We start from the raw sequence: 20,406 nt of genomic DNA on the forward strand, positions 1-20,406 counted from the left end.
TCTTCCTCTTCAGATGCCTGTTATTTCCTTCCATCCCAATAATCATATGGATCTGGCTGCCTTTGCACACTTGCGCTGAGCTTTCTAATGCACATGAAAACTGGCAGTTAAGTTTGTGCAGAGCCCCTTCATTGCACTGCAGAAGCAGCCAGACTCTCCCTGGTTTTTGCTCCCCCACATCTCAAGGAAAATACCACCCACTCAGCTATTTTCTTCTTTCCTCTGCTTGAGTGAACAGTGTTGCAGTCCCCAGGGCATAAGTTCTCATCCTCCTTCTAGATGAAGCTTCAGGTTTCCTAATTCCTATCTCTGTGTATTAAGAATCACAGACCTGGCAACCCCCTTGATGTTTTAGTTCTTTCACAGCACGTATCCAAGACGGCCTACAAATGGTCTAGCTGAAAACCTACTCCAGCTTGGCTTGGTGGTGGAAAGTGTTACGGCTTCTCCTCACACAGCTGAAAGTGAAGCACATTTCTGCTTCAGCCCCTAACTCTTTCCCCTTCTGTGAAGCAAAGCACAAGTCACACAGTTTCTCTCTCAAAAGCATGAAGAGAGACTTGTCATTTCAACTGGAATGGAATGGAATGGAATGGAATGGAATGGAATGGAATGGAATGGAATGGAATGGAATGGAATGGAATGGAATGGAATGGACCAGGTTGAAAGAGACCTTTCAGATCATCAAGTCCAACCTATCATCCAACACTATCTAATCAACTAAACCATGGCACCAAGCGCCCTATCCAGTCTCTTCCTAAACACCCCCAGTGATGGTGACTCCACCACCTCCCTGGGCAGCACATTCCAATGGCCAATCACTCTTTCTATGAAGAACTTCTTCCTAACATCCAGCCTAAACCTCCCCTGGTGCAGCTTCAGACTGTGTTCTCTTGTTCTGGTGCTGGTTGCCCAGGAGAAGAGACCAGCCCCCACCTGGCTACAACCTTCAGGTAGTTGTAGACAGCAAGGTTAAGAAGAGGGTTAGAAGGGTTAAGTCAATTGAAGCCTGAGTCTCTTGATCTGGGTTGCAGAATTTCAGAGCTCACTGGACACAGAGAATTAGTTATGCCCTTCAATCAGCAGAGCAAATTCTATTATCTCTACATAAAATGGTAAACAAGACACCAACACCAATGAGATGGCCACCAGCTGTCATACTTCCCTCTTGTATGCACACTGCCCACAGCTTTAAGGACACTCCTGCAGCCAGGATACACTGGGGTAAAGAACCTAGCTGTGAGCAACTGGTATCCAAGATACGTTGTCATTCACTTATCAGAATGCAGATCCAAGTTAAAACAGCATCTCTGCTGAGAACTGCCAGCTAGCAATCTAGGAAATGAATTCTGAAAATCAGCAATACAAGGTGCCATCAGAGCTAGGATGGGAAAAAAGTGCTGAATTGTCTGACAGGTCTTAGTGATCTTGATCCAAGGACAGAGCAGGCAACGGTCTCCTGCCATCTGCAGGGAAAACAGGGATTTGGAAAGCTTCACCTTGGTTTGACTCAAGGGGAAGCATTGGCATTATCAGGAGAGACAGCACAGAATCATAAAATAAATTCTACTAGTGCCATTGCTTCTCTCAAGTCAGCAAGGAAAGGAAGGCCAGTAATGGAAATACATTTTGTTTGTACTGGTGCCGCTGTGAAGCCAGAGGAAGCCACAGTGCAGAGCTGCAGAAGGAAGCACAAGCTTAGCTGCACGTACAGAAGGATCTGTAACACTGTAATGACACATTCACAAGGCTACAACTACAAAGCCACTTGGAGACATGCTGTACAGAACTGATTTACTGAGATCCTAGGAAATCTGGTGCGCCTCTTCAGTTTTTTTGCTGCTCTGATAAATTTAACATCCTTTCTTCTCTCCCTTGGCAAGTTCCAAAAGTAAGAATAAAGACGAGTTTGAAACCTTTCTGCAGCTTGATGCTACCTCATCCAACCCAGATGAAAGAACCTTTCATCTCTGTGCAGAACATCCACTTGATTCATGCACACAAATGTCCACCACCAATGGCCTGTCTCATGCCACACACAGGATGGCAAATCTCTCTTGAGCGGAAAGGTGCAGTATTTTCTCACACTAAGTAAAGCTTGCACAAACCACCCAACAAGACTGTCCATGCTGAAGAGTCAGTGCAAAAGGCTCTGAGCAGTCTCCAGCATCGGCTGTCAAGAACAAATACAAAACTGCCATTCTGCTATCAGGGCTGGAATTTGTCATATGCACTTACATACAAGCCAAATAAAATAGTGGCAACAGGAAAACGAAACAAAACATCAAAAATAGGTGAGCCTTTTGCCAGCTGCCTAAGTGTTAAGGGCTTTTCATCACAACTGAAGCACCACCAGGGCTGTCAGCTCCCTCCTCCTCAAACACAGCGAGCTAACTAGACGGTAACATTCAGGTCAGTCTCCTCTTGACACCAGATCTGCTTCCCAAGCCAGAACATTCAGTCACTTGACACCCTATACACCCATGGGGAAAGCAGATCACTCCCCTCCTCCTCAATTCTTTCCTTCAGCCCCACCACTCAGGTCTACTTAAGCAGCATCAGGGGAGCTTCACCAACTGTATTTCCTCAACCAACAATGAAGCCTGGCACAATCACCCAGGCAGAAAGCTCAGCTGTGGTTTCCCACAAGAACTCAGTTCTCCTATCAGTCTAATTTTCTTTCTCATTGTCAGTCTCAACTGAGGCCAGTGCTTCAGGAATAAACTTCTGCATAATTCCTCACTGGCTGCATAGCTGCTGCTTCTGACCAGCACATCACATAAAAGTAGTTGCTTTTGGAAGATACCAACAGCTACAAATTCTCACTAAGCCCAGAAGTCTGCAAGAGAAAGGTAACGAGAGAGAGATCTCTCTCTCATCCCTTCCTGCACAGGATAATGAGAATCAAGAGCCTGGAACTAGCGTGAGAATTTGGAGAACGTTTCCTTACACATGTAAAAACCAAGGTATTTTAGGTCAGACCACACCATTATGACCACAGGAAAAGCACTGTTGAACTGATGCTCACTTGCTGAGGTTTCAGGTCACAAGTGTTGGTAAGATCTACAGATAATGACAAGCGCGGCACCGCTTTTCATGAAGCTCATGAGGGAAGCCAGCGCACATTAGTTCTTCAAAAGACACCAGATCAGCCAGCTTGAGAAAGCAGGCTGGATGCCTCCGTAACCTCTCATCTCCACAGAGCAGAAAGCGGGGGAAGGAGGACGATCGGTGTGCGGCGGTTCCCCTCCAGCACGCTCCCTCCGTGGCTCGGCGGGGCCGCCAACCCGTGCGGTCTTCCCGCAGACGCCGGCCCGCCCAACCCACCCGGCGTTCCAGCGGCACACCGACAGCGCCGCGCAAACCGCACGGCTACAACCAAAATAAGCAAGCTGCAGGACGCCGCTTCCTGCTGTGGGGCAAGCAGAGCCAGCCCTTCCCGCGCACCGAGAACCTCGCCCCCGCTGCCGGCAGAGCGGGGACCCCCGCTGCGGTAGCACTGGGCCTGCCAAGGGCAACGGCGGGGCGGCCCCCAGCATGGGCGCTCCGGCCTGGCAAGGGAGCCACCCTCTTCCCTCCCGCTGCCACCCGCGACCGAGCGGGGCCGGGCACCACCCCGGGTGGATGTCCGAGCGCTACCGGGCGGCGGGGCTGCGGCTGCAGCTCCCCCGTCCCGGCAGCCTCGCTTCCCCGCCGCAGGAGCCCGCCCGGCCCTTGCCCCGAGGCGCAAGAGAGGACGCGGAGTTCCGTTACCCGGGGCTGCGGAGAGAGCCGTGACGCCGGGCCCGCCTCGGCGCGCGACAAGCGCCGGCTCCCGCTGTCCCGGGCTGGCGTCCGGAAGTGACGGCAGCGCCAGACCTTGCCGGCGGGGCATAGTGACGCGTCGTGGCGGCACCGGAAGAAGCGGCGGCCGTGACGGTAGCGGCGGCAGCATGGTGAGCCGGGCGCGGGCCGGGGGGTGGGGGGCAGTGGCGGCCTCTCCCCGCTTCGCGGCTGATGCGCGTCGGTCTCCTTGCAGGGGAAGCAGAAGAAGGCGCGGAAGTACGCGGTCATGAAGCGGATGATCAGCCTTCGGGACGAGCGCATGTGAGTGTGGCCGCGGCTGTCCCTGTGCCCCGTTCGGGAGGAGATCCCGGCCCGGACCCCCTTCCCTGTAGCCCCCACCCGCCATGAGTACGTGTGTTTTCTCGTAGCAACGAGAAGGATCGGAAGAAAGCCGCCGTGAAGAAGAAGGAGGACCCGAGCGCCATCAAGGAGCGAGAGGTGTAAGTGCTGCCGCCGCTGTGGGGAGGGAGGGCCGGCCGCGCTGCGGGCCGCAACCGGCAGCTTCTGTGAGCAAAACTGTCAAGAGTAGGCAATGGTGCCCCAGAACCAAAGGATTTGGCCTGGGAGGCGGCGGGAGGCCTGACAGGTCCCCATCCCACGCTGCTATGTGTTATTTCTGCTTGACACCCTTTCATTCTATGCAAGTTGGATATTTTTTTAACTGTAATTAACTGACTTGAATTTTGTCTTCCCGGCAGGCCCCAGCATCCCTCTTGCTTGTTCTTCCAGTATAATACACAGTTGGGGCCCCCTTATCACATCCTGGTTGACACTAACTTCATCAACTTCTCCATCAAGGCCAAGCTGGACCTAGTTCAGTCAATGATGGACTGTCTTTATGCCAAGTGTGAGTATCTGCATCACTGGCAGCGTCATCTGGACCACACAGTACCACCATGGTGTGCCTGTGATGTGCTTTTTTCAGCCTCGTACCACTAGCTGAGGGTAACAGAAATATTACCAAAAAAAAGGATATGTGTTGTGGTCATCTAGCTCATCGTTCATGGCTGGAGAACCTGAGACTGCCACTGGTTTCAGTCAGACAGTGGCCTTAAATGCAGTCTCAACAAAGCTAACCTAAAATTCCAAAATTGCCAAGCCATGGCCAAACTCAGTGCCTCTACATTTTGTTACTTTGCAACCTTAGCAGTTCTCATTAGTTTAAGAATCTTGAGTAATTGTCACAGAGTTCTATGATAGTTCTTCTGCTACAGGCTGGGGTTGGAGTGGCTGGAGAGCTCCCAAACAGAGAGGGACCTGGGGGTACTGATTGACAGCCAGATGAATATGAGCCGGCAGTGTGCCCAGGTGGCCAAGAAGGCCTATGCCATCCTGGCCTGCATCAAGAATAGTGTGGCCAGCAGGAGCAGGGAAGTCATTCTGCCCCTGTACTCAGCACTGGTTAGGCCACACCTTGAGTCCTGTGTCCAGTTCTGGACCCCTCAATTTAAGAAGGACATTGAGACTTTTGAGCGTGTCCAGAGAAGGGCAACGAGGCTGGGGAGGGGTTTGGAGCACAAGCCCTATGGGGAGAGGCTGAGGGAGCTGGGATTCTTTAGCCTGGAGAAGAGGAGGCTCAGGGCAGACCTTATTGCTCTCTACAACTACCTGAAGGGAGGTTGTAGCAAGGAGGTAGTTGGTCTCTTTTCCCAGGCAACCAGCACCAGAGCACAAGGACACAGTCACAAGCTATGCCAAGGGAAGTTTAGACTTGAGGTGAGGAGAAAGTTCTTCACAGAGAGTTGTTAGCCATTGGAATGTGCTGCCCAGGGAGGTGGTAGAGTCACCATCCCTGGAGGTGTTCAAGAGGGGATTGAACGTGGCACTTGGTGCCATGGTCTAGTAGTCATGAGGTGTTGGGTGACAGGTTGGACTTGATCTCTGAGGTCTTTTCCAACCTTGTTGAATCTATGATTCTATGTGGTCAGTATGTAGGAGTCAGGAGAGCTGCTTTATTTTAATAAAGGGTTGGGTTTTTTTGCATGCAGGTATTCCATGTATCACAGATTGTGTAATGGGTGAAATTGAGAAGCTAGGACAAAAGTACCGTGTGGCATTAAGGTAGGTGCAAAATGTTCTCCATTCCTAGAGCTCAATGTTTTAACATAAATAAATCAAAAACACTTTCCATGATGGTGCTTTTGCTCTAGAGAGTGATTAGTTTGTTGCAGAGTCTCAAAGCTGGTGTTATTTCTCTGGCTGTATGAGATCTAGACAATGGCTTAAGTTTTAGATTCTTCCTTTTGTTAACTAAATACTGGGCACAGTCTCTTAAATCTTTCTTTGTAAGAGTTGCAAACTAACAATTGCTCCTCTTTGGGGGGGTGTGTGTATACATACATATATATAATTGCAGAAATAGCTACAAATTGATACTGGAATGGTCTTATGGAACCTTTCAGCCATACCTCCTGTTATTCCTGCAGGAGTAGGTAGCACACACTGATAATCTCGAGACAGGCTATTGTGTGATCTGTACAAAACTAGTTCAATGTAGTTTGTGCTCTCCAGGTGTCCTGGTCAGGTGGATTATTGTTCTTTTTATTTTGGGATGTTGTGTTGTAAAATATCCAAGTGCATCCCCCAAACAGTTTTGATGTTCCTCTTCAGAGAAGAAATGAGATGTTCCTAGATGCCTGGTATGAAGGATCAGATGCTAGAGGTTCTAGTTCTTCCCACAGATAATGTGTTTCAAATTACTTTGTTAGGCAAGAGATGAACATTGTAGGGACCTTGAATCTAAGTAAGATATAACTAAGAAATACTTAACCCATAGTAATTAGCAAGACAATTGCAATCTTTTTTTGTTCCTCATTTCAGTTGACTGTTCTGTATCATTCAGTCCATCACTTCAGCTCTTGCCTTAAGAGTAGCATGCTGTATGTCACAGAAAGGGGCATTCTGTGTCTCTGTGCACTCTGGTCTGATTGCTGCCATGCTCCCTCATATGTCCCCACAGAATTGCCAAGGACCCTCGCTTTGAACGCTTGCCCTGTATGCACAAAGGAACCTATGCAGATGACTGCTTGGTACAAAGAGTCACTCAGGTATTTGTGATTTAGACATTTTCTAAACTGTGATAGCATACTAAAACTCCCTGCACTCTCCTAGTTAGTGATGACTGAAATTTCCCACAAAGGAACTGCAAAATCTCAGTAAGGCACAGTTTCAGTCCCTAGCACTTTATTTGAAGCAAGGTGTAGTCTTGCCTGAGCAGTCTTGTTGCATGGGACATCATCAAGAAGCACTTCAGCTGGGAAACCTATCAGCTGGGAAGGCTGGACAGACTTTGGGTGATTCTATGAGTCTATTTTGATGAGCAGAAATATTTTACTAGTCTGCCGTGGAATTCTGTACAGGTTCTAGTAGTGGCTCGCTAAGGACTTGTAGCCCTCTTGTTTTGAATGAAGTCACTGAGTAGAAGCTTTTGCTCAGCTTTGCCTCCTTCCAGGGTTCACTGGTATTGAATCTGCCCTCTGTTTTTTGCAGCACAAATGTTACATTGTGGCCACAGTGGATAAAGAGCTCAAGCGGAGAATACGAAAAATCCCAGGAGTGCCTATAATGTATATTTCCAGGCACAGGTAAGGGACCTCTGACAGGCAGGAACACTGCTGGGTACAGTCCTTGTCTGACAGGGACTCTGTCATGACATATTTCTCTCCTGCACTGTCTCTAGGGCAGTGTGCAGCAAAGGGGCTAGCGTTAACACAGAAGTAGGTGTACAGCTGCTGCTGGGAAGAGACTAGTCACAAACCCACTTTTATTGCAGCCTACACGTTCACTTGCTTTCACTTGGAAAACTAATTTCCTTGAGGCCACTGTTTCCACAGATCAGTTTTGCTTGCCAGCAGTAGGACTACCAAGCCAATGCATTCTACAGGTTCTGAAGGAAAAGAACCATTCTTGTTCCACATTCTATTTGGGATCTTTGTGTACTCTCAGCTAAAAGCTGGAATTTGCTGCTTAGCTCAAAACCAAACCAGTATGTCAGGAATGAGGAGGCTGATTAAATATGTAAAGTCTAAACTGTTCTATAATTAGAATGTGGCTCAGAAGATTTTTCTCTCAAAACATACTTGCCCCTTATTCACAGTGGCCATGAATCATAGGCTGAATGGCCAGAGTTTTATTCTCTGTCATGGTCTGCTCTTAAATCCTAAGCCAGATCTTACAAAGCCACCACTTTTTTTTTCCTTCTCTGGAGGTGAGCCTTTTGAGATGCATAATTTGTGAGTTAAAGTGAAGGATGGCAGCAGCCTTGTGAAGGCTTTTCACTTTCAGAAGTAATACTTTTCTTCTTGGGGATCTGAGCTGTGGATAGAAATAAAACAAAGCTGGTTGCTGTTCAGTCTGCCTCTAGGGCAGTTGCTGCATGGGGAAGGGTCAGTGTGGAGTGGGTTGTCTTCATCTGTTTTCCCTCTTTGTTTCTCAGATACAATATTGAGAGGATGCCAGATGATTATGGAGCGCCTCGATTCTAACTTGTCCAGCCAAGCCATCAGTGCCAGGACTCTGAGCCAGGACAAGGGACTTTCTGGTTCCAGCCCTCTGCTCCTAGGACTGTGGGTGACATGGACTGGCTTAATACCTGTGATCTTCTAAGAAAAAGATACTTGGAAGAATCTTTTTATTCATCCTTGTTCTGACTTGGTCTGATTACCTATAGCTTTGAGAAGAATATAGGAGAAAGAGGATGGCAGTGCCCAGAACATGCCTCACTCCCTCTTTACTGGGGAGTAAAAAGTAATTTCATCACTCTGAATTAAATATTGGTGATCCAGCTCTGACTGACAGTGAAACCACAGAAATTTTAGAAGTTTCTTACTATTGCATCTGCAGCAGGACAAGAATTCCTCTGGGAAACTCTCCCACACCTGGAATGTGTGAGGGAACTGGAATCCATGTTCTGGAGAAAAGCCATCAAATCTGCACCAGTCGATGTGCCTTCTGTGGCCCAGTGGTCTGGAAGATTTTAATTTGGAACTGAAGGGCTTTTATTCAACTGTACAATGAATGAAGTTTGCTTAAGTGTGCTGCTCAGATTCTTGTGTCTGTACTGGACTAGCTGGCAGCCCAGTCCTTTTGCTTACATACAGAGTGGTGGCAGGAGGGCAGGGTTGGGCTGGGACAGGTCTCTTGTTTAATTGAGTATAATTGGCAAGACAGAAAAGACTTGGGTATTAATTCAGAGAGCCTAGTGAGAAGAGAAACAGGATGGGAAAGGACCACCTGGGTCATCAACTCCTTCCCCTGCTATCCCAGGTAACCTGCAGAGCATACCATGCATGAGCCCTATGGAATCCTAATCTCAGATCCTATTTAGAGTATATCAAAAGGGGAAAGATCATTATGACAGGAAAGGCTTTGGTAAACAAGAATGCTTTGGCATTGCTGTCAGTGCAGAACTCATACCAGTCCAGACCAGAAGGGAGAGTCCTTCCTGACCTGTGGCACCAGCACTCAATTATCAAATGCCTGCAATGTTTCTCAGTATCTAGGGAATGCTGCCTCCCCACTAACATCCTGTCTCTTGCTTTAGCCACTTTCCATAGCTTCAGAAGCTGGAGAATAATCAGAAGAGCCATTTTAAAAGTCTCAAATTAGGCAAAGGATGGAAAAAAATAACCTCTGCTCCTTTCTGTGGGCCACCAGGAGGTCCAAGATTGCTACAGCATTACTACCCAATGCAGGAAAAGCCTGAACTATACCAAAAACTTGACTAAAATTAGCATGGCAACATACTTTAATGTTACAGACTGTAAAAGAAGGGGGCATAATGTGGACTTAGCAGGGTTGGTTTAGGACAAGGTAACACTGGGTAAAGGCAATGTATCAGCTGGTAGGAGTCAACTCCAGTGCTGCCAAGGCCAGATTGAGTATTGACAAAAATGTCTGTCAAGGAATTTGGAAGTAACACTTGTAGGATGGAAAACAATTGCTACTGACATGGTTGAGGGTGTGTACTTTTACATAAGGGAATACTGTGAAGGAATCTGTTAGCTAAGTAACCACAACAAACAGTGAGAATATTGAGAGACTGCAGGAAATAACCTTGAGTAAACCAAGTGCAAGAGAACTCACTGTTAATGATTTTGAAAGGACAGACTTTGTTTAGTGAGTAAACTGGCCCAAAAAGCTTGGGGATATAAATAAGTACATGTATGATGTGAAGGACATGGGGGGGGCTAAATAGGAAAGCTATCTGGAAGCCATGTTCACTGCAAAAGAAATTGTAATGGAATAACCACCTTAGGAAAAACAGGCTCAGTGATCACCTCTAAATAAAAAACAAACCAAAAAACTAAAGAATAGAAAAGGCAGCCCTATGTGTTTTAAATTAAGATAGCCTCCTTAAAAGATTTACATCTCATAACTTGAGTCCATGCTCTGCTTGAAGCTTTTCTTGTAGATTCATGCTGTATCCCCCTCTGTGGATTACTTGGAATTAAACAACAAATGATGGCAAACTCCATCTTTTCCAGCAAAGAGGACAAAGCTTTTCCTCTGCCTAGCAAGGTCGTTTTCCTGATTTTGCTCCGGACTGAAAAACTTGTCTCCCAACACCTGCCTTTCTCCACTGGCCAGGCATCCTCAATTCACCAGCCATGAACTTGAGATTGGACATGTCAAAAATGGCTCAGATTTTTGTATTTGGGAATCAGGGCAAGCAGCGAGACACTACAATGCTGGTGCACTGCTGACCAAAACAGCAATCGCTAGGCTTCGTTGTCCAGCTACTAGAATTCATACACTCACACAAGCCCTCTTGTTCTCTCTGCAATGGGAGCCCAGCACTTTGCATAAATCTTTGCTGTCTGCTGGGCTACTTGTATACTTCTATCTCCAGAGGTCCCTTCCAACTCCTACCCTTCCATGATTCTGATTTCAGTGCAGGAAGAGAGAAACACAAGGAATAACAATTTTCCTGCTCTGTACACTTCTGTCATGGCAGAATCAATTTCACACGTGCTGCTCCAGTCTGGTTTGTCTCCTGGGTTTAGCACCAGCGTATTCACTACAGACAACACCGTTCTAGGGGAAGGATCACCCAGCACGGTCCTTACCCTGGTGCAGCCCTGTGACCGCAGCAGCTCTCTGTACTCGTAGGTCTTTCCCGAGGCCCCGCTCAGCTTGACTTCGCCTGCACTAACGTCGCCCTTCAGTCCCTGCAGCGATTAACGAGCGCTGCCATCGCACCTCGAGTCCCCACACCGGGTTTGACGTCGCCGCGTGGGGCTGAAGCAGCGCGGCGACACCGCCTGTGGGCCAGAGCCGTTACCGGCAGGCGACGGCACCGGCTGTGGGCCAGAGCCGTTACCGGCAGGCGACGGCACCGGCTGTGGGCCAGAGCCGTTACCGGCAGGCAGGCGCGGGAACATGGCCGCCGCCTGGGGATAACCGAGGTCATTAGTGTCTCCGCCTCGGCAGCACCACGGCCTGCGGAGGCCGCGGGGCCAGGTCAGCCACACAGCCTCGCCTGTGGCACCGCGGCGGGACTTAGCGGCACCCGCCTGCTCGTTGTCACCCTACACAAAACGGAAACCGTACTGGGGTTTCCTCTAGCTCCCGTCTGTCGTCCGCCCCTCTCTCTTCCGAGCCGATCCGGGGCAGGCGGGCGGCGACGAAGCAGGGCTCCGGACTCGCCTCCGCTCTTCTTTACGAGCCCAGCCGCGGGCTTCGTGTGCTGCGTCCCGCGGTGATGACAACTTCCCGATAGGCGGTGCGCTGCCGGCGCCGAGCCCCGACGAGAAGCACTAACTCCGCTCTAGCGCCCGGCTAGCGCTCTACTGCCCGGGAGGGCAGGGCAGCTTCCTGCGCAGGCGCCGTGGGCCGCATGCGCCGCCGCCGCCGCGGCCTGCCGAGGCTCTGCGTTCCGCTCCCGCCGCCGCAGCCCCGCCATGTATCCGGCCTGGGGCTTGTATGGGGCGGCGGGGCATTACCCGCCGCCACCCACCTCCATCCCACCCCCGCCGCTGCCTATCCCTCCCCCCAGCGTGCCGCCTCCCGCCGTCCCACCGATGCCGATGCCCAGCTACCCGCCGCCGGGGCCCGCGCCCGCCGCTCCGCCGCCGCCGCCCGCCGGTACCTCGGGGTTCCTGAGCCTGCAGGAGCAGCACCTAGCGCAGCTCCAGCAGCTCCAGCAGATGCACCAGAAGCAGCTACAGTCCGTTCTGCTGGGGCCGCCGCCGCCGCCGGGGCCGCCCCCTCCGGGGCTGCCGCCGCCGCCGCTGCCGGGCTCCTTCACCGACTGGCAGCAGCCGCCTCCGCCTGTGCCGCCGCCAGTCCGCAGCTACCAGAAGCAGTTCGCCCACCGAGAGCCACCGCCATCAACCCGCAAGCCGCCCGCCGGCCGGGACCGCGATGGCCAGGAGCCGCCGGGCGGTCACGGCGACTGGGGTGAGCCGGTACCATCCTCGCCGGTGCCCATGGACATGGAGCTGTCCTCGCCGCCTCAGTCCCCGCAGCCGGCCTCCCAGGCCTACCTGCCCCCCGCCCAGGCCTACCTGCCGCCCCCTCAGACGGAGCCGTACCTACCCCCAACCCAGCCGCCCCCAGCCCAGTCTCCCCCGCTCCAGCCCTACCTGACCCGGGCGCAGACCTCCCAGCCCCCCCCCCTCCTTCTCCGAGCCCCCACCCTCCTACCTGGAGCCCCCGCCGGCCACCGCTTCCCAGCCTTACCTGCCTCCCCCTGCCCAGGGCTACATGGCACACCCTCAGCCCTACCTGCTGTCCTCCCAGGCTTCCCCTTCCCAGACAGCGCAGCCCAGCCTGGCCACCTCCATCCCTCCCCCGGCCAAGCCATCGCAGGCCCATTTCCCCCCGCCGCAGCCGTCCTTACCCCCGCCCGCCGCTGCCCAGCCGGAGGCCGCTCAGGGTGCCGCCAAGGAGGCGAGCAGCACCGAACAGCCGGACCCCTCCACCATGACTCCCCAGGTAAGACACCGCCACCTCCGCTCTCGCCTCTGTGGCCCCGGCTGGCAGCAGGGAGTCACCAGGGCAGTGGTGGCGATAAACAGCGGGCAAGTACGGGCGTTGCAAAGGTCCTTCGTGTTAAACACTGGTTTTGCATAATACTCAGAGTTCAGACACAACCTTTGGAAGTCTGGGAATGGCACAGCTCAGGCCAGGCTCTTTCGCCGTGGTGGTTATTGGGATGTAACAAATCGTCATTTCTCAAGAGCAAATGAGTTGTTTAGGGAAAAGTCAATCTCTGGGCTGAATTTAATGTTCTTGAGGGGTTTGTTGGTCTTGGGAGAATTGTTTTCCTAAGCACGGCATCGAACCTGTGTTGACTTCCTCCAGCCTTTTGGGAGATGCAGCAGTCTGCATATTGCACATATGAGGATGTGTGTCAGGATGAGTGCCTTTTGTCATCAGTGATTTCTTCGTTTAGCCTTCTCATGGGGTTCTGTTGCGGTTGTCCGAGCAGTGTAGAATTGTGACTGTTTTAACCTTACTACATGTATAGGTACAGAAGTGGTTCTGTCATAGTACAGCCTTCCAGTATCTGAAGGGGGCTTTTAACAAGGGCTTGTAGTGACAGGACAAGGGGTAGTGGCTTTAAGCTGGAAGAGGGTAGGTTTAGACTGGATATTAGGAAGAGACTCTTTACAGTGAGGGTGGTGAGCACTGGAACAGGTTGCCCAGGCAAGTGTTGGATGCCCCCTCCCTGGAATTGTCAAGGCCAGGTTGGATGGGGCCTTTAGCAACCTGGTCTAGTAGAAGGTGCCCCTGCCTGTGGCATGGGGGTTGAGGTAGATGATCTTTAAGGTCCCTTGCAACCCAAACTACTCTGTAATTCTATACAGTAGCCCTTTACTTAGACTTATGGTTTGTGCTACAGGTGCTTGATCTTCCAGTCAAAAGTTGCATGGAGCATTGGAGGGAAATGTTCTGAAATGGTTTTGAGGTGAAAAATACTCTGATTGCTTTTTTCTGTGTATGCTAGGGCCACAATGTCTGCAAAACGTTCATGTTTCACTTCCTAGACGCAGTGATTCCAGTGAACTTGATGTGACCATTCATAAGTTAAGGACAGCTCAGTGGCTTAAGGTTCAGCATGCACAGAGGCAAATGTATTTTGACCCCCAGTCAGATTCAGTGAGGCTTGTGCGTGGCTTCAGGGTTGGCTTGTAGAGATCCAACTGAAAGAACAAAGTTGAAGTGCATGCTTTAAAGCTGCATTTAAGTTTGAAAGATGTCTGGTTTTGACAACTTGATCTTAGAATTCTTCTTGGAAACTTAAGTTTACAGAACCCTTGTTGCGTCATAGTAAATTTGTTAATTGTTGGCATACTTTTTTTCCTGTGTCCATTCAAATTCCATGCTGCTACCTGAACATTTTTGGGAATGTATTGTTTCAAAGGTTGCACCATAGACTAATCACTGCCTAGCAAGGGTGCTTTCAGTTCCTGAAATTAATTTTCCAAAGGTTTTCACAGTATAACTAAGGGTGGAAGAGACCTCGAGGATCATCGAGTCCAACCTATCAACACAGACCTCATGACTAGACCATGGCACCAAGTGCCACGTCCAGTCTCCTTTTGAATGCCTCCAGGGACGGTGACTCCACCACCTCCCTGGGCAGCCCATTCCAATTCCATTTTGGACAGTACTGGCTGATTTTTTTTGTGCTGATAGCAATGGGAGACCCATTAAATCTTCTCATGACAAAGTTAAAACCTTGCAAAATCAGGTGCTAATTCAGTGATGCTAATTCAGTATTGAGGCCGCTTGCTGACTTCTTAAATTACTGAACTCAAGATTAAATGGTGTGCTGTAATTCCTCCCCAGTTGCATAGCCTGAAGTTTCATTAATGTTATTTAATTGCTCCTCAATCACTGTCTCCTTTGCAGGAAAGGTGCATGTAGTGCGTTACTGCGGTGCGCACACAGAAGCAGCAGGATACTGCTGAAATTCACCTATGATTGCTTGTACAAACAACTTCTGTCTTGAAAGTTCTTCACTGAGAGAGTCATTTGTCATTGGAATGTGCTGCCCAGGGAGGTGGTGGAGTCACCATCCCTGGAGGTGTTCAAGAGGGGATTGGATGTGGCACTTGGTGCCATGGTCTCGTCATGAGGTCTGTGGTGACAGGGTGGACTCGATGATCTTTGAGGTCTCTTCCAACCGTAGTGATACTGTGAATGGATTTACTGTCATGCACAGTTCAGTGTTGCTTCAAAAAGAATACAATGCTTTGCTGGTCATAAATCTGTTAGGAGGACACAGTCTCAAGCTGCGCTGGGGAGGTTTAGGCTGGATGTTAGATGAAGTTCTTCATCGAAAGAGAGATTGGCCATTGGAATGGGCTGCCCAGGGAGGTGGTGGAGTCACCATCACTGGAGGTGTTTAGGAAGAGACTGGATGGGGTGCTTGGTGCCATGGTTTAGTTGATTAGATAGTGTTGGATGATAGGTTGGACTTGATGATCTCAAAGGTCTCTTCCAACCTGGCTAATTCTATTCTATATGATTTTTTGACTGTAATATGAATTGGAATTTGGAGCAACAAGTCCTTACACAACAGAATCATAGAATGGCTTAGATCGGAGTGAACCTCAGAGATCATCTACTTCAACTTCCCCACCATGGGCAGGGACACCTCTCAGACTTGGCTACTCAGCCCGGCCTCAAACACCCCCAGGGTGGAGACATCCACAACCTCTCTGGGGAGCTGATTCCAGAGTCCCACCACCTTCATGCTGAAGAACCTTTTCCTGAGATCCAGTCAAAACCTACTCTCCTGCAGCTTCAAACCATTCCCCCTTGTCCTATTGCTGGACACCCTTATGAAAAGTTCCTCTCTAGCCTTCCTGTAGAATCCCTTCAGGTACTGTAAGGCATCCATAAGGTCCCCTCAGGGCCTTCTCTTCTCTAGGTTGAACAACCCCAGCTCACTCATAGGAATAGGAAAAGCAAAGCATTGTGATCTTTCTTGCTAATGACCTTAAAAGCTGAGTACATAAATACTGTGATTTGGCATTTTTGAGGTCCTGTTTAGCCTTTCTTTAAACTGGTAAATGAAAACAGCTTTTTCAGTACTTATCCCACAGTAACAGTGGCTGCAGCCAGATAGAGCAGTGTTTTTCTCTTAACATTGTGGGATTGGCTGTGAGTTAGTGCTTTATTATTTCCCTTTCCTGTCTGAAAACACCACTCTTTGCCTTGACAATATTGTGAATTTAGCCTAGTTTCCTAGGTGGATGTGTAGTTGGATTAAGTTGTTGTATTCTTGTCTTTCTCAATGATCAGATGTAAGTCCTGTTAAAATACCCATGGTATTTCATTGATGTTCCATCTGATTCTTGGATATGGTGTGCTGCTTCTTATTTACAGTAGTGAACAAATGTGTGGGTGAATCTGCATCCATAAATATGCATTTATATACATCTCTTAAAGTTACTTTAATTATCATGTCACCTGTCCAGAGGAGGGCAACAAAGCTGGGGAGGGTTTTGGAGCACAAGCCCTATGAGGAGAGGCTGAGGGAGCTGGGATTGCTTAGCTTGGAGAAGAGGAGGCTCAGGGCAGACCTTATTGCTGTCTACAGCTATCTGAAGGGATGTTGCAGACGGGTAGGGCCTGGTCTCTTCTCCCAGGCAACCAGTATCAGAACAAGAGGACACAGTCTGAAGCTGCACCAGGGGAGGTTTAGGCTGGATGTTAGGAAGAAGTTCTTCATAGAGAGTGATTTGCCATTGGAATGTGCTGCCCAGGGAGGTGGTGGAGTCACCATCACTGGAGGTGTTTAGGAAGAGACTGGATGGGGTGCTTGGTGCCATGGTTAGTTGATTAGATAGTGTTGGATGATAGGTTGGACACGATGATCTCAAAGGTCTCTTCCAACCTGGTCTGGTCTGGTCTGGTCTATTCTATTCTATTCTAAATTCCCTTCCTTGGTTTGTTTTTAAGGATGCTAAACCATTTTTTTGTTACCTTTACCAGAAAAGAACTGAGTGTCCCACAAAATAGGCATTATGTTATGGCTGAGGGTCACCTAAATTTATTTTGAAGTAGTCTTTTGGTGTGGGCTTTTTCTTAATGATTCTGATGGTATGTCCTGTGGTCAGGAGCTCATAGGTCTGGTTTCAGTGCAATACAATGCAACAGACACAGTCTCTTGATGCTGGTTTGTTCCTTGGGCTTAAGGATTGTAATTGGATTTAAAGAATGGCAATCATCGTGTGGAGATAAGCATTCAAGTTCAGATTTTTGCCATCAGGAATTTTCTATCCTAGCACTTCTGTTTTGCTCAGACTCAGCTGTAGAAATCTGCCTTTCCACCTTTCTCTCACTTTTCAGATTGAACCTGCAATATATATGTCACTGGCTTCATCTACTGTGGAAAAAACAGGTGGCAGGATATTGTCATAGCTCTTGGTATGAACCCTGGTTGTATTATGGGGTTTAGCCCTTTGTCCAGTTGGTAGAGTGGAAGGAACCAAAATGGATCCAGGGAGACAACAATTTTGTGACAATAGAACAGGAGCTCGCCAAGCATAGCATCCAGTACCATCGTGGTCAATCACCTTCTGATGCCTTGTGAGAGGGATAACGGAATCAGCTTGTGTATAGCTGGGGATCTGTGCTCCTCCCTGGTGTTAAATTTATTGCAGCATGCTGTTGAAGGTTTCTGAGAGAGTCTGTGCTGGTGTGTGAATGCACATCTTCCACCCAAAGCCATGACAGCCCTTCTGAGTCATATTCCTGTTAAAAAGATTCTTGGCAGGAGTTCCTGCAGGGTCAACATAAAGTCCCCAGAAGCATAGCCTCTCCTTTCGTTGACCTCATCTCCACATTACCATTTTACAGAAGTATTTCTTAAAAAATGCAGCCCCATGCTTCATTATCTGCTGGATTGCTACCAATAGAGACATCATTTCTGGTTTGAGTGTGAGGTGGTCTTTTGGAAGAAGCTTGCACTTCTTTTAAACCTGTTTTCAGGCAGAGAGAATGGTCCAGCCTTGAGAAATCTCATCAGATTTGCTCTTGTCACACTTACATTTTCAAGCATGTGCAGCTCTTGGATTTGTTCCTCTGAGTGGGTTTTATATAGATGTCTTCACTGTGCATGCTTGGATGGAAGGGAGGAGCAGAGCATATGAAAGATGTAGGGCAGGCACAGATTCTCAGAACTAGTGAAGCTGACATGAGAGCGCCAGAACGGTTGCACTAGGTCAGACCAAAAGTACAGTATGTTATCATCCTGTCTTTGACAGTGACTAAAAGCAGATGCTGAGAATCACTTCAAAATCAAGTGTATAGCAATACTTCTCTAAAATGTAGGAGCTGCCTTAACTGCAACTGGTGTCTTTATTTCTAAAATCCATAGATTTTTATTCTCTTGAGTTTATGGAGATGTGTCCTGAATCAAAACAATTTTAGTCCTTGCAGTAGTCTCTGGCAGGTACTTTGGTAGCACAAGGCCATGTCAGGTGAAGAGCTGCCTCCCTGTGCTTTAAATCAGTGTCCTGCTAGTTTGATTTGGTGCCTGGCATTTCTTGTATGGGAAGAGATACAGAACTGTCAGTCCCTGTTCAGGTCTCTAGGATGCACCACTACTGGAGTGTCAAGATACTTATCTTTAGTCTTTTGTTCTTTATTTGGAGCAGCTGACACTGCTTTGAAGCTACTGTCATCTGCCCAGAGTACTCTAATTCCAGCCTGAAATGCTTAAGAATGAATGCTCAATCACTTCTTAAATGGATAATTTTGGGGGCACAACCATATGTTGAATGAATCAGAATTAATGAGAATTCTGATGATGAATAATCCTCACTCTGTGCTGCTTCTGGGTGTTCTTTTTCCTTTCCACAGCCTTTATTCAAATGTCTCCACAATTTCTCACCTGCCCTTTTCACTCTGCTCAATGCTTCTGTTCTCTGTTCCTACTCTCAATTATAATTTTTTTCACATTTCCTTCTTTTTCTCTTTACTTCTCCCTTACTCAGACTTGTCCTCTGTTTTCCCTTCATTTTACTGAAGTTAGTCTCATAATAAGTACCTATAATTGTTAGGAGTAAAAAGCACTAAAAATAAGAAGCCTGGTAGTTCTCACATGGCTGTAGTAATCTGGTTTCTTACTGACCATATTTCTCCTCTTCAGTTTTGTTCTCTTTGGTTGTAAGCTCTTTGAGGTAAGAAGTAAATCTGCTGTGGATGCTGGGCCTCACAAAGTGGTTTCTGAATTTTGGTTTGGTCTTGTGACATCCGTTGCAATACTGTTGATGATGAAGTGAGTTTTCCCTCAAAAGAGATTTCAGAACTTTTCCAGAGTATTATTCCAGTGACTATCATGAATCAATTTCTATGTTTTTTCCTATGAAGTCTGAGAGAATTCCTGTATGTTGCAGGAACAGCAGCAATACTGGTACCAGCAGCACCTGCTTAGCCTGCAGCAAAGGGCAAAAGCCCATGCTCAGGGACAGCAGCAAATGAAAGGTCCAGTAGTGAAGGATTCCTCTGAACAGAAAGAGAAGCCTGAAGAAGGGAAAATGAGTGCTTCAGCTCAGCAGTCTGAACCTCCTCCGCTTAATGAATCCCTGCCTTCAGCTTCCAAAGAAGATGAGTCTTCTCTTACATCCACTGACACTCAGGTGAGCTTTGTAAAGTGATGCCACTCCATCGGTTGTGCTGGATGGGATAGAGAAATGGCAAAAGAATGCCATCAAATTCTTGTGTATACTGTGTGACATTAACTAAATACCATCAGCAAGCTTAAAAGAACACTTTCTAAGGGTGCACCAATTAAAATAATGAAAATACCCTCCTTATATATAGGCCTAGGTAGTCCCCTGCATGTGCACCAGGTGAGTCCAAGCTTGACTGGCTTGTACTTTCTCCAACATTGTCATCTTTGGCTTGTGATACTAAGTGCAAAATCAGGTACTCAGTAAATGAGAAATGCTGTCCTTAAAACACAATTTCTTAATTCCTCTGTCAGTTTGTCAGTTCTGGCTCTTCTCTCTGTGTTACAGTTTGTCTGAAAGCCAAGAACTTTGCACAGGGTCTTTTCCAAGCCAAGTGGTTCTGTGATTCTGTGTTGGGGTAGTAGATTACCCTGCAACAAGTGCTCTATTTTAACTTGCATTGTGTGGGTTTCCTATCAAGTGGCAGTAACAATGCAATGGGAGTTACTTTACCTCAGTGTGAAAAAGCACAGTTATCCTGTATTTGCTGTGAGCAACAGAATCATAGAATTGCTAGGGTTGGAAGGGACCTCAAGGATCATCTAGTTCCCACCCCCTTGCCATGGGCAGGGACACCTCACACTAGATCAGGTTGCACAGAGCCAGATCCAGCCTGGTCTTAAAAACCTCCAGGGATGGGGCTTCTACCACCTCCACGGGCAACCTCTTCCAGTGTCTCACCACCCTTGTGGTGAAGAATTTCTTCCTAACATCCAATCTGAACCTACCTCTTTCTATTTTTGTTCGGTTCCCCCTAGTCCTGTCATTAGAGAACAGAGCAGGTCTGCTTTAATCTCTTTCCTGTGAGTAGTTTCTGTATGTACAAATACCCTAACTGCCATCATCCTAACATTTAGATCAGACTGTTCACATGAAGAATACATTA

General features: G+C 48.4%; 2 protein-coding genes across 2 annotated transcripts in view; both read left to right on the top strand.

Moving 5' to 3' along the window:
* The first annotated feature begins 3,869 nt into the window (after positions 1-3,869).
* Positions 3,870-8,868, top strand: FCF1 (FCF1 rRNA-processing protein). The gene is made up of 8 exons (XM_068165588.1): positions 3,870-3,935; positions 4,019-4,086; positions 4,194-4,265; positions 4,524-4,672; positions 5,814-5,886; positions 6,785-6,872; positions 7,315-7,409; positions 8,261-8,868. The coding sequence occupies exons 1-8, from the start codon at positions 3,933-3,935 to the stop codon at positions 8,307-8,309; spliced, it is 597 nt and encodes a 198-aa protein (XP_068021689.1). The 5' UTR covers positions 3,870-3,932; the 3' UTR covers positions 8,310-8,868.
* Positions 8,869-11,660: 2,792 nt separating this feature from the next.
* The window catches only part of YLPM1 (YLP motif containing 1), a 45,226-nt gene continuing 36,480 nt past the window's right edge, over positions 11,661-20,406 (top strand). The window contains 3 exon segments of the mRNA XM_068165585.1: positions 11,661-12,434; positions 12,436-12,762; positions 19,185-19,427. Of these exon segments, the coding sequence (XP_068021686.1) occupies positions 11,727-12,434; positions 12,436-12,762; positions 19,185-19,427 (1,278 nt within the window). The 5' untranslated portion in view covers positions 11,661-11,726.

Source organism: Melanerpes formicivorus, unplaced genomic scaffold (genome assembly GCF_026170545.1).
Source record: "Melanerpes formicivorus ecotype bairdi unplaced genomic scaffold, bMelFor1.0.p_v2 SCAF_90, whole genome shotgun sequence".
Taxonomy (NCBI): domain Eukaryota; kingdom Metazoa; phylum Chordata; class Aves; order Piciformes; family Picidae; genus Melanerpes; species Melanerpes formicivorus.